At 42.0% G+C, this 16,586-nt stretch overlaps 1 protein-coding gene across 1 annotated transcript; it reads right to left on the bottom strand.

The window, feature by feature from the left end:
- Positions 1-2,190: 2,190 nt before the first annotated feature.
- Positions 2,191-15,648, bottom strand: efna1a (ephrin-A1a). Its single transcript, XM_060865872.1, has 5 exons — positions 15,370-15,648; positions 5,067-5,362; positions 4,251-4,316; positions 4,086-4,163; positions 2,191-3,952 (listed from the first exon to the last, which is right to left on the bottom strand). The coding sequence occupies exons 1-5, from the start codon at positions 15,468-15,470 to the stop codon at positions 3,831-3,833; spliced, it is 663 nt and encodes a 220-aa protein (XP_060721855.1). The 5' UTR covers positions 15,471-15,648; the 3' UTR covers positions 2,191-3,830.
- Positions 15,649-16,586: the final 938 nt, after the last annotated feature.

The raw sequence follows: 16,586 nt of genomic DNA, 5'->3' as shown, positions 1-16,586 counted from the left end.
TCCTTAATCAGTACAATATGGCTGTGTTAGCAGCCATGTGTTTGTTTTTTTTTTGTTAAGTATATATAAAGTGTGCACTTTATTTACGTACCTTTGGGACTTGAACTCAACATATTTATCTTAATATGTAGGTACAGATGTGCTGAGATAATCGATTTAAGCAGCGTGAAAAACTATCTGTTTTGCAGGAAAGAGAGGAAACTCAGGAATGTAAGACTGCTCTTACACATGAGACACTTTTTTTTTCTTTTGTCCAAACATTGATTTAAAGATTTACACTTTATCCATGTTGAGTCCTCCATAAAGTGGTTCCCTGTGACTATATCAACTCAAAGCCGCCTTAACCTGGCTTTAAAAAATATATAGTTTGGAGGAGACGCTGCAAAAAAATAAATAAATAAATAAATAAATAAATAAATCATCATCAAGGCAAACGCAAATAGCTTAATATTTATATAATAGTTGGAGGTTTCTAGTCTTTTTTAGGATTTACAGAGTAACTTATTTCTGTTTTACTCAGTATAAGCTTTAAGTTTTTTTTTATTCTATTTTCAGATCATTTGCTTCTTTCTAGAAATAAATTCTTTAAACTGGACTGCTTAAAGAACCAGACCATTGCATGTTCATTAATCTCATATTTACACATTTTACACGTTTTTTTTCCCCCTACACAAACACTATAATTATATTCACACTTTTCTACCACAAGTGTACATTTGTTCATCACCTCTAGACCTTCCACATAGTGCTCCTTGCCCTCTCTGCCCTCAGCACTTCTGTCTGCTTACTCACTACTTTGTAGCTTTTCTCTCCCTCTCCTGGTGTTTAAAGAGTGTTTGTGCAGTGATGAGTTCTCCGTCACCTCTGAACCTGTCCGGTGCCTTCAGCGGAGGTCGTCGGGGTGAAAACGTGTGTGATTTACGGTCACAGGGCCTTTGTTTTGAAAGCACAAGGGATCGAGCGAGAGGGACAGTGTGACAGCTGTTTTTACAGACACGGTAATAAAGGAGGAGGAGGCCTCTGGAGATGAGCAAGAGGAAGCGTGGAACAATGGAGATGGAGAGGCAGAGGGAGAGAGAGGGAGAGGTAGAGGGAGAGAGAGATTTGGTAGAAAAACAGGGTGAAAAGGCAGAGAGAAAAGCTCAGAGAGAAACAGGAAAAGTAAAAGGACAAGAGAATCAGGAATAGAAGTGGAAACACAAATCCAGGACACAGTATTAACCTGAGAAAATAAAGTGAAAGATAAATGAATTCTGGCTCACGTGAAAGTAAAAACTTACACAAGTATTCACATTGATGACACACTCCTGTGATTTAACCCACAAACACTAACACAAAAAGCCACAGAAAGCGTGAACGCTTCTTCTTTCCAGACCTACCTGATCCATCCTGACCCCTGGTTGGAGTCTCATCTCTTTGTGGTTCACTCTGCTAGTGATAGATCTTCATGGACAGCCCGTGACCCACGGGATTACTGTGGACAGAACCACTTGTAGACCATCACACAGTCTTTAAACTGTCATTGTGTCGGTCATCTTTGTGCTCTGGTCTTCATCAGTGAACATTTAAAGGCTTCATCAGGAAGGAATCGGTGTTAAGTCTGTAATGATCTCAGAAATGACTCTGACCTGTTAGTTCATCATGAGCTCTTGGTTACACAATTCCACTGGAATACAAACTGTTGTGTAAATGACATTATTTACATTGACATTATTTCCTGTTCAGTGTCACATAAATGAAGATGAGGTTCACTTCTTAGTCTGGTTCCTCTCAAGGTTTCTTCCTCATATCATCTCAGGGAGCTTTTCCTCGTCATCGTCACCTCAGGCTTGTTCATTAGGGATAAATGTTAAGAGATTTAAGAGATAAATAGTAACTTCATTTTGAACTTTACAATTTTTATTTTTGTTTCTATACTTCTATAAAGCTGCTTTGAGACAATGACAATTGTTAAAAGTGCGATACAAATAATTTGAATTAAAACGAACGAATGACAAATAAAATTGCTCACGTGCAAGTAGCAAGTTACACAAGTATTCACATAGATGACTCAATCCTGTAAGTTAACCCACAAACGTGTGTGAGTGTGTGTATAAAGCTTGTGGTTGTGGCAATGGGTACATATTATTTATTTATTTTTACTCTTTAACTGGTTTTAGAAAAAAAAGAAAAGCTACAGTAATAAAAATGTTCAAAAAATAATATTTATTTCACATAAGAATTTCACATTTACAGTATTTACCAGACATCATGTTTTTATATAGACTTCTATATGTACATAATATACAGTTCACATAGAACACAATAGAAAAGCAGGGATTGAGGAGATCAGTCATGTTTTAGTCCGTGTTCATCAGTTAGCATTCAGTCAGTTAGAATTTAGCTACAACAGCTAGCAGGACTTTATGTTTTGTGTAGAGGTTTGTTGTTCTGCTGTATTATGTGTGTACATATTAGATATAAACTACAGACAAAATTAGCTTAATAATGCGAGTTTAATCTCATTAGTTCTCTTTCAATAATTCATAAAATATATTTATTCATGTTTGTCAGTGGTTTTAATGCTATGGCGGATCTGCATCAGTCTATCTGTCGGTGTCAACACACACAGACACACACACAGACACACACACAGACACACACACACAGACACACACACAGACACACACACAGACACACACACAGACACACACACAGACACACACACAGACACACACACACACACAGACACACACACAGACACACAGACACACACACAGACACAGACAGACACACAGACACACACACACACAGACAGACACACACACACAGACAGACACACACACACAGACACACACACAGACAGGTGAAGTGAATAATATCTATGATCTGTTATTATAAAGTGAACAGTGAGATGTTGATGTGTTCTGCATGACTGTGACAAGGGCCAAAGAGTCAGAGTATTTATATCATTACTGAATGTCAGATTTAAGGTGAGATTAACTTCAGAGATAGAAAAGTCAATTTATCCTCATTCAGATGCTCAAAATAGGAACCAGTAGAGTTTACAGATGCACTTCCACTGATTTAGTAAAGCTGTCTGTCTGTGCTAAATTAGCATATATTTATAATCTCACACTCTCACACTCACTCTCACTTTTACTCGCGCCCTCTCTCTCACGTCTTTGCTCACGCACGCACACACTCCCACACTCTGCTTTTTTATTCGTCTTCGACTGCTTGCATCTTTTGCTCCTTATAAGCTATAACTATCATTCAATAGAACACTTAATAACTTAAGATCTCTTCAAATAAAACATGTACAACTACAAAACAGGTTGTGTGTGAATGAATGCTACAATAAGTGTCTTTATATATCACATCTGTAAAGTGTGTGTGTGTGTGATCAATTCCAGTTGATTTGGTAATGTTATAAAAACAACTTGTGCTTCTTTACTGCTACATGGAGAAATAAAGCAACAAAGCCCTTGGTACACTTCAGCGATGCGCTCTGTGATCTTTGGCTCTTCTGAGTCTCAGCTGTCCTTTACACACTCACAGCCTACAACACTGTACAGTCCTGATGTCCTTCTTCTCGTTCATCATTCCTCCAACTACAGAGCACTGTTACTTAAGTTTGGTTAAAAAGTATGCTTTGCAAAAAAAAAAAGTTCTCTTCACAGAACGCATCCTTTCAGGAAGCAGAGTAGGAAAGCGACTGAAGCGCTGAACAGTTCCTGTGTTCCTTCCCCCAGTGGCCAGCGCTGGACTTCTGCGAACTCCTGTGTGTTTTGATTGACACATGCCACCTTCATCTCATTCTTGAATCACTGTAGTGCTTTAAAATGTTCTTACTGTAAAACCAGCAGTAGTAATAAAGGGAGTGGGATTGTAAGGATGGTCAGAAATGCTGGTCTGACTGCAGAGTTTGTTCGCACACTTTTCCGAACATCTGGCAACACCACTGGATCGTCTGTGAAAATAGAAAAGGCAGAAAATGAGACCTTCTTATTCGTATCCCCTCATCCACTGCATTCGGACACAGCCTTCTTCTTTTTTTTTTTTAACATTATCATTTAAAGTTACACAAATGAAGTCATTTCTACCTGCTGGTAAGTGGTTTGAGGTTGTGTGCACGCTTCCTCCGCTTCCTTTGCCAGGTCCGACTCTAGCCTCTTGTGATCCTAAACGCAGAATAAACACACGTTACAAACCAATTCTTCACAAAGTCGCAACACGTATTCTGCCATTTCTCCTTCAGTGATCCTCACCATCGTTAGCCACGACATCCACTCTTAGCTTCAGGCAGTCCTGTCCGTGGTGATGCAGCGGTTTGGCTGTTTGAGAGGCAGAAAGGAAAAGTGAATAAAGAAAGGATTACAGTGTAAAGAAAGAAACTAACAGTGTAATTTGGTTTCTTTAACTCGGCAGAAATTCTAAGCTAGGCCATCTGGACATGTAAACAATCTGTCACACCTTTAATTATTAAAGCCTCGTGAGGTCTAATCCAACATTTCTCATCAGCTTCCTTGTGAAAGAGCCTTAAAGTACAGCTGTGTTATTAATGATGAACAAGAATAAATTATTCCTCTGAAATAAAAGGTTGTGCCTCAAAGACCCAGGGGACTTTTTTACATTTTTTTTTTAAACTTAAGAACGATCCCGAAGCTCAACCCTAACTGTTGATACTTAACATGTGTGGCTCACAGTTCAGCCAAAATGACACGTAGCCTGGAGTATGGCCTCGCATGACAACTCAGGGGACCTATTCATTACCGATGAGCTAAAAGGGCACATGGACTTGACTCATGCACTTCATATTCTTTTCTGGAAAAGCTCACGGTGCCATAAATTTCAAACTGGACCATGAGTGGTGTGGACAGCGTGATGTCATACACTGACCAACACAAACCTATGACATGTGCACCATGCAAACTTCTGCCAGTTTCCCTGGCACTGTGGCATAAACAGCTGGATTCCAGCATTACGTTCAGCATTTAGCATTACATCATGTGTGGCTCGTAAATACAAATATAGGAGTAATAAATGGGGAAATGATTAGAATAACATCTTTATTTCTGACTCACAGATATAGTAGTAGCTCTGGCCTGGGCGGAACTCCTTGCCCAGGGTAAAGGGTGTGAACCTCTGGAACTTCTCAGAGAACTTTTCTGGCGCGTGCAGAGAGAACGGCTGGCCACATTCCCAGCGCATCTGCTCATAGGACTGCGGCCGGCACGCCTCATAGTCCTCGCGCTCCACCAGGTACAGCACGTAGCGCTCGGCCTCCTGAGACGGCACCGTGCCCAGAGGGTAATGTGGACACACGATGTCCAGGTAGTCGTTCAGATGCACCTCCACCGTGTAGTCGTCCTCCTGAAACCTGCCGGAGGAAAGAGGATGGTTCAGACAGGGGAACATGCAGAGAACGTCCAGAGCTGAATGATAAACAAACCATCGGATGTGTAAGACATGTGAGAACATTTTCAACAATAGGATTGAGTGATTTTCAGAATGTTCATGATTATATATACACGTGATATTATTATTATTATTATTATTATGAGGCTATAATAATTATTATTATTATTATTGTTATTATTATTAATAACAATAATAATAACAATAATTATTATTATTATAGCCTCATAATAATAATAATAATTATTATTATTGTTCATTTACTTTTCTTATTTTAGATATTTCAAGAAAATTCAATTATCCTTCCAAATTTTTTTTTTTTTTTTAAAAAAGTCCTACAGTAGACTGGCAGCCTGTCCAGAGTGTCCCCTGTCTTGTCACCCAGGGTCTCCTGAGACTGAATGCTGTTTAAGATATTTGGGTCATGTAGTCCAGCCCTGATCGTTGTTCAGTACAAAACAATCAATCAGCGATAATACAGAGAAGAAAAAAATTGTAAAAACAAACCAATAAATTCAACAAATCAGTCAAAGAAAAAGGAAAGAATCATACAGCGCTCCGTGTTCTTGTGCAGTTGGTACAGAAAGAGCTGGAGATGCTTTTAAATTTAATTTGAAGTAAGTTGTAGAAGATCTGGACAGCATCATGGTCACATTGTGATCATTTCTACACAAGCTGCTGTAAGACTTCTGGTCTGTGTGCGAGCAGTGTAACGTAATCACCAGCTCAATCGCCTCGGCATTGATCGTGAGACGTGTTTGAGGAGCACTGGGAAATCACAGAGGACTGAATAGGGAAAAGGAGCAGTGGAAGCAGAAAAATCAAAACCCTTGAAAGAAGAACGATTAATGGGGTGAAAGAGCGTGTGTGTGTGTGTGTGTGTGTGTATATATATATATATATATATATCTGTGTAAATTTCCCTGTGGAGGAATCTGTAGATTGTCGATTGTCCTTATTAAGTTCCATACGTATTCTGACTGCATTCTAATATTATGAAGCAAAGAACTTCCTGTTCTCCTGTTGGGTGTAACACACACACACAGTTGTTAGATAGATAGACACACTTGCAGACAGCTGCATAAAAACAAACTTTTTGAGGCATTAGCACGGTTTGAAGGTAAAGGAGGAACTCGCCCTGAAACAGAGGAATAAATGTGTGTTCTGTCTGCAGCTCCTATCATTACACTCACACACACCCTGTTCTGGCAGAAGGAGAGAGCTGAGAGTAGCTGATTGTCTCGAGTCTGCGCCTTTCGTCTTCCTCCCTTATTGCACTCCTCTACCAGCTTTCCCACTGTACTGGCTGTTCTCTGTCTCTCTCTCATTACATTCCACTGAGAGAAAGTGTGTGTGTGTGTGTGTGTGTTTAAAGCCCATGAGAAGAAATATTGCAACTGCAGGCCAAACCCTGTCACTGCAACAACACTGTCTTATGTGGACGTGACAAACACAACACCTGCAGGTGATCATTAATGAATCCTCAGTAACATCCTGCTGTAAAACTTTAACTTTAAGCTCAAAACAGTCACCACAAAAACATCAGCATGGACATCAGGTGTGTGAAGCTGACGGTTCGTACCATCATATACCACTTTACTACATGTGTACATGTTTATATGAATCACTCATCTTTACTTTTCTTGTGTGTATAAGCCTGGACATATGATTGTGTAGTGTGTGTGTATGTGTGTGTGTCGTGTGTGTGTGTATATAAGCCTGGAAGTATGATTGTGTAGTGTGTGTGTGTGTATAAGCCTGGAAGTATGATTGTGTAGTGTGTGTGTGTGTGTGTGTGTGTGTGTATAAGCCTGGAAGTATGATTGTGTAGCGTGTGCGTGTGTGTGTGTGTGTGTGTGTGTATAAGCCTGGACGTATGATTGTGTAGTGTGTGTGTGTATATAAGCCTGGAAGTATGATTGTGTAGTGTGTGTGTGTGTATATAAGCCTGGAGGTATGATTGTGTAGTGTGTGTGTGTGTGTGTGTATAAGCCTGGAAGTATGATTGTGTAGTGTGTGTGTATATAAGCCTGGAAGTATGATTGTGTAGTGTGTGTGTGTGTGTATATAAGCCTGGAAGTATGATTGTGTAGTGTGTGTGTGTGTGTATATAAGCCTGGAAGTATGATTTTGTAGTGTGTGTATATGAGCCTAGGATTGTGTAGTGTGTGTGTGTCAGTATTGTGTACTGAGGGTTACTGTATATACACCTGAGATCTGATGTCATGCTGCACTGCATTATGGGATCATTCAGCTATTTTGAAGGGTTTGTTCCTTTACAGGCTACAAACACGTGTAAATGTGTTTTTTTTTTTTCAGAGTGATCTGTACGTCTGAGCTCTTCTTACACGTCCAGACGTCACTGTTAGTAACGTTCACGTTCTCTCTCCACACTGAGAAACACTAGTAATAAAACTAACCACGTTGTCCATGTGACTGATGGTGGATCACATGACCTTCACACTGCTGAGTCACTTCACTGTCCTGCTGTAATCCTGATCCACTGCAGTAACTACTGACCTCCGAGTATACGCAGAATCATGGCTGTGTTCCAGTTGGTCCTGTAACACTACAACACATCCTTTTATCTGATAGTACAGCATGACTTCTCCACACCCGTTCATTCATCGGTCTCTTCATCCCACCATCCATCATCAGGATTAACCCTCCTCATTCAGCCTTTTCTCTCACATACTGTTTCTGATTCCTGAACAACAGTGAGAACAAGTCGCTTTGAGATCTAATGCTGAAAAATGATATCAGCGATCTCGTAAATACGCTGGATGGTCTGCTATAAAACCCTCTCTCTCTTTCTCTCTCTTCCCACATGATGGGATAAAAGGATTAAGAGAGAGAGAGCAGTGAAGCGAGAGAGATACTTTAGGATTAGGTTTTTCAAATAGTTACGTGTGTTGAAATTTTTGTCCAAAGAGTTGGATTAAAAAAAAAAGTAATAATAATAATAATAATAATAATAATAATAATAATAATAATCTCACAGCCAGACAGACAGACAGCCAGACAGACAGACAGACAGACAGACAGACAGACCGACCATTAAAGGTCATGATTAAAAGCAGTTTGCAGTATGGCCACAATGTGGTCATCAAAAGACGGACAGAGGGAGAGCAATTAAAACACAAAGCAGGGTATTAAAGTGGCCCCAGAGGGGGGCAATTATGTCACTTCACCCCGGCCCCTGAGGGCTGGGAGTCAGGGGGAGACTGAGAGAAAAGGGGGATGGGGCTCGACTCCTGCACAAGAGGTCAGAGGCTCTTCTTTGGCTTAGTGATTGTCCTTTAGAGTTTTACAGTTACTTCATCAATGGGTTTATTCACACAGAGAAGCCTTTCACTGTCCGCTTTAACGCCTCAGCTTTGTGCACACAGCACAACCCTGAGAGAGAGAACACTGAGCATCGCTCTTTAACTGCCTCTCTCTCTCTCTCTCTGTCTGTCTCTCCCTGTCTCTTTCTCTCTCGCTCTCCCTGTGTCTCTCTGCGTGTCTCCCTGTGTCTCTCTGCATGTCTCTCTCTCTCTCTCTCTGCGTCTCTCTCCTGATCTTTCTCTGCGTCTCTCTCTCTCGCTCTCTCTCTGCGTCCCTCTCTCTCGCTCTCTCTCTGCGTCCCTCTCTCTCTCGCTCTCTCTCTCTGCGTCCCTCCCTCTCTCTCACTCTCTCTGCGTCCCTCCCTCTCTGCGTCCCTCTCTCTCACTCTCTCTCTGCGTCCCTCTCTCTCACTCTCTCTCTGCGTCCCTCTCTCTCACTCTCTCTCTGCGTCCCTCTCTCTCTCACTCTCTCTGCATCTCTCTCTTTCTCTCTGCGTCTCTCTCTCTCTCTCTGCATCTTTCTCTCTCACACACTCGCAGTCTTTCTCTCTCACACACTCGCAGTCTTTCTCTCTCACACACTCGCAGTCTTTCTCTCTCACACACTCGCAGTCTTTCTCTCTCACACACTCCCAGTCTTTCTCTCTCACACACTCGCAGTCTTTCTCTCTCTGCTTAAAAAGCGCACCTGTAATTCGGAACAAAACTATTCCTCTTTTTCTGTAATAACTCCACTTTGTCCTTCTGATTGAGTACAAGTCTTTAAAGGGAGGACTAACAAGCTGAGACTGATTAGTCTGAGCAGAAGAAAAGAAATCAGAGAGGAAATGGGTGTGTTAATGAATCACCCGTGTGATTAGTACATAGCTCTTGTGTTCAACGGTTTGCTCAAGTTTCATTATTTATTTCTTTGTTTGTTTGTTGGAATCGAAGGTTTTTGTGCTGATGTCCTTTTGGAATTCGAGTTGGAGTCGTGTGTCTCCACATCCACCCCCTCTCTGTCCATCCACCTCTCTACTAACTGGAATGTGGAGGTTCTGGGGGAAGGGAAAGAGGAGCGAGTGGTGAAAGGTGGAGGAAATGCTCTGAGTCAGCAGCTGACACACACACACACACACACACACACACACTGTTACATACTGTTAAAACATTTCCCCTCCTTTAGACAGACTCGAATACGATGGAAATCTGGCTCATGATCTTACAACACGGCTCTGTACAATATTAAATCCAGGATTTGGATCAACTTCTGATCTTTCCTTCGTGAATTGTGTCTCACACCTGTTACTTAAAGGTCTAACATCCTCCCTGTGTTTTTCCTTCGCACCTCCATCCTGCACTCTACTATTTAATCAATCCTACAGCTTCAGTGCAAATACTTTGAACTTTTGCTGCTAGCTTCAGCATTCTGGATGACTGGTCTGGAATGCTGCAAGGCCGGATAATCAGGCACTCTGTGCAGCCGGATTACGGAGCCTGGGCTTCAGAGGCGGCCACACGGTCCTATTCATCCGCAACAGACCCTGGATAATACAGAGCGAGAGAGAGAGAGAGAGAGAGAGAGAGTGACAGACAGAAAAGCTTGGGGGGCCCTGGGACAGATCCCCTATTGTTCCACAGCTTGAGGGTTATAGAATAGAACTCCCCAACCTTAAAAAAAAAAATGTGGACAGACTGTTTTGGTAAGTGCTCAAGATAAATGAGGGGAAAAAAGCGAGAGAAGCAGACGCTTCATTAGAAAGATTAAAGAACAAAAAAGAAAGTAAAACTGTATATTGTTCTATGCCAAAAAAACGAAAGCACTTGAGCCAAAACTGTGTGTGCTGCTTTGAAGTCTTCCAAAGTGTTGCACATGTGCATGAGAGTGAAGAAGAGTGATGGAGAAGAGGGGAGAGAGAGAGGAGAGAGGAAAGGAAAGGAAAGTTGAGAGAGGCTTTGATATGCCGTAACGGGTTGCGTCTCCGGCTCAGGACAGGCTTTCATCCCATCCATCCATCCGTCTCTGTGCTTTCCATGTGTGTGTGTGTGTGTGTGTGTGTTTTCTGTGTTCAATAAGCCTGCTTGATCCCCTCACCCAGGGCTTCTCCTCCCCCACAAATAAGCCCTCTCTCCACCAATCACAGGCCAGATCACTGGAATGCACGGCATGCTGGTTAGTGTCCTGCATCTGCGCGTGCTGGTGCTGCCCATTCTGCTGCCATGGCAACCCTTTAAAGATAAGATCATCAACCAGTATCGACCATCTCTCTCTCTCATTTTTTCAATCCACCTTTCATCAATCTCTTGCTTTTCCCTTGTTTTGTCGGCGTGTGTCTCGTTCCTCAGCGTGCTCAGAGTCTCCTTTCTCTCCGGAAACTTTTCCACTTTGTTTCCCTTGTCCGTGAGAGAATGAACGAGTGAACGGTTTCCTCTATTGATTGAATTCCGTGATAAAGTTGTTAGCATTCTTTGCACACCGAGCTGCGAAAACACTCGCTGGCTTCCACAGGTGGGAAAAACGAACGCTTTTGTAACCTGATCGCAGCACAGTGAAAGAAACTCTTTAGTGTTTTTCCAACAGTTTTTCCTGTTCAGCTCGTTAATAGAAAACCTGACATGTAATTAGAAAAAGTCTATTACTACCAGGTCAGGGTTTCATCTGGGACAGGAGTTTCTCTCAGTGACGTAGACGTTACGCTGCATTCCAAACACAAACAGGGAGGCATCCGTGTTTTCCCTGCTTTTAACATCAAACGCACGGGGGTTAAAAATGACATCGTTCTAACCTCTGACTTCAAAGCTCTGAGGTAAGCGTCATACTGTACCTGAACCGTGACCCGAACCTCAACCGCCTGCCCTTTTTGTACCGACACTGCCAACTGATCTACCCCGGTCTGATCTGCCCCGGTTCTCTCCTCAGCTATAGCGTGACAACACCCTTTAGACGCAAGACGCAAAACAACTGAAGAACATGAAATTTAGGAAAAAGGCAGGAAAGAGAAAAGGAAAACAGAGGATAGCTGTGACCCACACATACAGTGAAGAACATCCGCACACTCGTTCACACACTCTGCCAAGACAGATCACTGGCATTGTCTCTCACACACACACACTCTCTCTCGCAAACATACACCTGCAAAGACATTACAATCTGAAAAACAATAAGACTGATTGCAAATAAATAGGTGTGTGTGTGTGTGTGTAAGAGAGGTGAGGGGGGTCTTTAAAGAGATTCAAGGTAATGTTCACAGAAAATCAGAACATTTAATTGTGTTTCTATCTGTGTGTGTGTGTGTGTGTGTGTGTGTGAGTGTGTGTGTGTGTGAGCAAAACAGAGAAAGTTCAAGTTGTGGGAAGTTGAACCACATTCCCAGCCTTTCAGTATGTGTGAATAAGTACAGAGTGCAAGTTCTTTGTTTAAGAAGCAGACTTCTTGCGTGCACAAGAGTGTGAGAAAGGTATTGTTTACGGCACGTACAGGATGTGCTGTTTTCCCGGGAAAAGAGCTGGCTAGGAAACACGCAGTCAGTCAGCCGGGGAACACGTGGTCTGTCTGTCTCACTCACACTCACACTCACACACACACACACACACCTTAAACATTGACCAGGGAGAAAACAAGAAAGAAGAATGGAAGATGCAGTGTGTCTCAGAGCAGATTATGTGAGAGTGAGAAAAGGAGAAAGACCAGAAGGAAAAAAAAATATGTTAAAGCTTTGCAAAGCACCAGCAAGTGGTAGAGAGAAAGAAAAGAGCGAGGCAAGGTGAAAGAAAAAAAAGTACGAAAGAAGAACAGTTCAGGAGGTGATGAAAAGGAGTGAGTACTGAAAGATGGTTACGGCTGCCAAGAGTGATAAAAGAGCGAGAGAGCGAGAGAGAGAGAGAGAGAGAGTCCCTTCGTACAGAGAGTGAAAAGAAAAAAAGGCAAATAAAAGACAGAAAAGCGGAAAAGGGGGCACATGTAAGGTGGGGATAGAAGGTCGGTAAAAAGAGGGAGTAAGAAGAAAAGAGAGAAAATAATGAAAGAGAGGTGGACTGAGAGGAAGCCCACCATTCAGAGACCACCAGAGAGGCAGCGAGAGTGACAATACATCGATAGAGTAAATGGCACTTCATCACTCACTCAAAACCACCCCCCACCCCGACACACACACACACACACACACACACACACAATACGGTGACAGACAAACAGCATGAACTGAACTGTGTCTCTTCTTAAAAAATACAATTCTCTGCCATATTTGGAAAGAAAAAACAAATCTGTGCCCTCAGGCTGCCTTTGTTAAAATACTGCCCTAAGAGCCTTTCAGGGCCGATTAATCCGTGTAAAGAGTTCTTTTCTGAGAGCAAAATGGCAACAAATCGAGGAGACAAGCATCACTAAAAGGAGGAAGGAGTCGAACATGATGGAGGGAAAGAGTTAAAGGAGAAGGAGAAGAAAGAAAGTCTGAACTTTGTGCCAATAAACCAAGTGGTGTCATGGGCATGCAGCCAAGGGCGAGACGGAGGTGTGGAAGAGAGAGAGGGAGAGAGAGAGAGAGAGAGAGAGAGAGAGAGAGAGAGAGAGAGAGAGAGAGAGAGAGAGAAAATGATTTCAATCTAATGAAAAAGTGGAAGAATGTGAATTTAATAATCTTTTTAAATGTTATTCAGTCCTTTAGTAGCACGTCACCAGGAACACACACATTACTGTTCCACTCCACTGTCCACTGAACAGGAAGTTGGGTTAATGTGTCGAAGACAGTGGACAACAGAATACAAGATTTCATTCTGACACTCCCTACACACACACACACACAGATGTGCAATGTGCAACATTAACAGACCCACAGGCAGGGACAGGTATAAACACAGCTTAGTTTGTTTCTTGGAGCATACATGTGCTGACACACACACACTTTTAAAAAAAAAAAAAAAGACACCCAGCAACTTGATCTATACACAAATTGAATTATTGGCTAAAGTCATCTACAGCATTCAATTTTAATGTTATAGGAGGGGGATGGGGGGGGGGGGGATTGAGGGGGGTGTCAGGGCAGAAATGGATTAAAGGGTTTGTGGTGAGATGAGAATGTCAAACTAGTTTGCAGTAAGCAAAGAAAAATATACACACTAAGGAAAAAAAATGCAGAAAATGCATTTTTCCCAACGTTCTTTTTTTCCCCTCTGATTATAGGATGGGACCAGCGTGAGAGAGACAGACTGTAGAAAGAGTTAGCCATGATAAACAACAACAAAAATAGGCAGCATTACTTGCTATTTATGCAGAATTAACTTCTTTGTTCGGTTCCACACATACACTAAAATACGTCTGAGAGAGAGAGAGAAGAACTTTTCAGAACTTTCTTTTTTTCCCCCTGGCGTCTCGACTCCTACTTTACTCTGGCTCTAATTCCTCTGTTCTGAGACAGTGTGCCTACGGCCTCAGAGTCAGGTTTCTTTAAATCACAGGTGTCAACGCGAGGTCCCGGGGGGCCTTTCACAGTTTAGTGCTCTCTTTCTTCTAAGACACCACAACTCACAAAAGGTGTTTGGAGCTATGCTGGAAAACTGACTCTTTGGTGTGTTAAATCAAGCTGATTGCATACAAAATTCAGGAGCTCCAATTATTTATTAACCTTTCAGCCTAATCAGGTTGGAACATGAATTAGCTGACGACATTTTCATTGTGAAACCATGTTTGTTTTGTGAAGTAGTACTCCGACACCACTTCAGACGCCACCCTCCCTCATACGTGCTCGGGGACCACCAGAGAGTCGCTTTCGCATCTCGCTCCAGAGTGTTGAGTTTCTCTACATTGCTCTATATATCTAAAGACTGCTGAGAGTGATGATGTTGAATTTCCTACAAATGAATTTAGAAGACAGGCAACTGCTGCTAACCACATCCCACACCATATGCCTTTCATATCCTCTTCTACCCTTCCAGGTGAATTCCTAAGAATTGGGAGAAATTAAAAACCTTCCTGCTTCCGGCTGAGTTACAGAAAACTATACAGAAACCTGGGAGGGTTGAGGATTGAGCTGGTAAACGCTGTTTAATCTAAAGCAGGATGATGAGTCTGCAGTGCTTTATGCATTGTGCCCCTGTTCACGCATCTGATTTAACTTGTCAGATCATGATTAAAGGTCTTTGGCAGCTGACTTTTTAAAAGAGATACCATATTATCTGATGCTCACATTCCTGATCAAAGATTGCAGCCTAAACCACATACTATTGTACAACACTGTGTCAAAACATATTGTTGGGATGTAACCCAAGAGCTGACAGCTTGACAAGTGCACATTTTCTCCGTCCTAATGGAGTTAAAAGCGATCTGTAGAAGGAAAGACAAGCCGGGTTAGAAGGAGAGCTTCTGTGGGTTAGGAGCTGATTTAGAGCATGGCACAGATTTCCCAGCTCACAGTTGTAATGTTCTTTTACACCTGAATCATCAGATCTTTAACAAAACAGGACCATGGTCACTGCTGGGAAACTCTAAAGGGGTTGAAGGTGTTGGGAAACGTGTTGGCACAGCAGGATACCAGGTCTGTGTCGCAATACATCATCACAACATCTCTCTCACACACACACACACACACACACACACACACACACACACACACACACACACACACACACACACACACACACACGTCAAACCTAAAGGATAAGTACTCACTTTAGATTCGTGCTATTCCAGAAAACACTGTGTCTTTCTGCTCTGGAAAGGGAAACACACGCGTTGGCGAAGGCGCACAGGAGAACCAAAGCCAAATCCATCTCCAAATCTGCGGAACCCTCTATTACAATGAGACAAAACGCTCTCCCTGGAATCAGGTGTCTTTCTGTGAGTAACAAACACAATCCGGTCCACTCAAGTCGTAAGTTTGGTAGAAACAACCATTATTTCATATTTCCTACAGCACTGAACGCACAGAAGCGCAGCTAAATGAAAGCGGGCTGCGACTTCAGCCTTGTGTTAAACAGAGGAGTTTTGACTAGCCACGCCCATACGACCCATCTGACCAATCAGCGAGAAGCGCTTAAGACTAAACGCCTGGCTGCATCCAAACGCGCATGTTAAAGAACTGAAGGTATTTAATCAGTCAATAATAAATGAATCGGTCAGTGAATCAGTGTCAGTTTTGGGTCTAATTTCTCAGCTGTTAATAGCAGATTAATCAGGAAAGTTGGGTTGAAGAAGAGTCTGAGAGTCAACACAGAGCTGTTTAAGGGTCCATGTGGTGTGTGATGTTCAGCAACAAGCTGTGTTCAGCTGTGTGCTTTCATCTGCTCTCATTCCACAAACAGTGATAATTAAAGCCCCAAACTCCTTCATCATGAGCATTAACAGACTGTGCTAAATCTAATTACTGCCTGCTCAAGTAACTATAGCCTTGTGTTTATACAACTAATTGTGTGTGTGTGTGTGAGTGTGTGTGTGTGTGTGTGTGTGTGAGTGAGTGTGAGTGAATGTGTGAGTAAATGTGTGTGTGTGTGTATGTGTGTGTTTGAATGAGAGAGGGTTTTGTAGCTGTTATTTCTCTGATTAATATTAATTAAGACGTTACTCAGCCTTTGCTTATGCTGAGCAAAAGAATAAATACTGAACATCTGCAATTAATATAGAGTAGTTTGTTTATTATTAAAATACAATTTAGAATATATAATAATAGCTTGGTGCCTTGGGTGGTTTATTTATATTCTAGCTTGCTTGTCTACAGGAGTTTCATTTATCTATTTATCTATGTTACTGACATTGTTGTATGAATGCATGTCTACAGCAGAACATTACACAACTCTCTGTAAACACAGTGGATGTGTATTGCAGGGTGTGAGTTGTGTGTTTTAATCACTTTTAGCTCAGCTTTAGATCTCTCTCTCTCTCTCTCTCTC

The sequence above is a fragment of the Tachysurus vachellii genome, chromosome 3 (assembly GCF_030014155.1).
Source record: "Tachysurus vachellii isolate PV-2020 chromosome 3, HZAU_Pvac_v1, whole genome shotgun sequence".
Taxonomy (NCBI): Eukaryota; Metazoa; Chordata; class Actinopteri; order Siluriformes; family Bagridae; genus Tachysurus; species Tachysurus vachellii.
The sequence above is the reverse complement of the archived record's forward strand: the minus strand, read 5'-3'. Positions and strand labels throughout refer to the sequence as shown.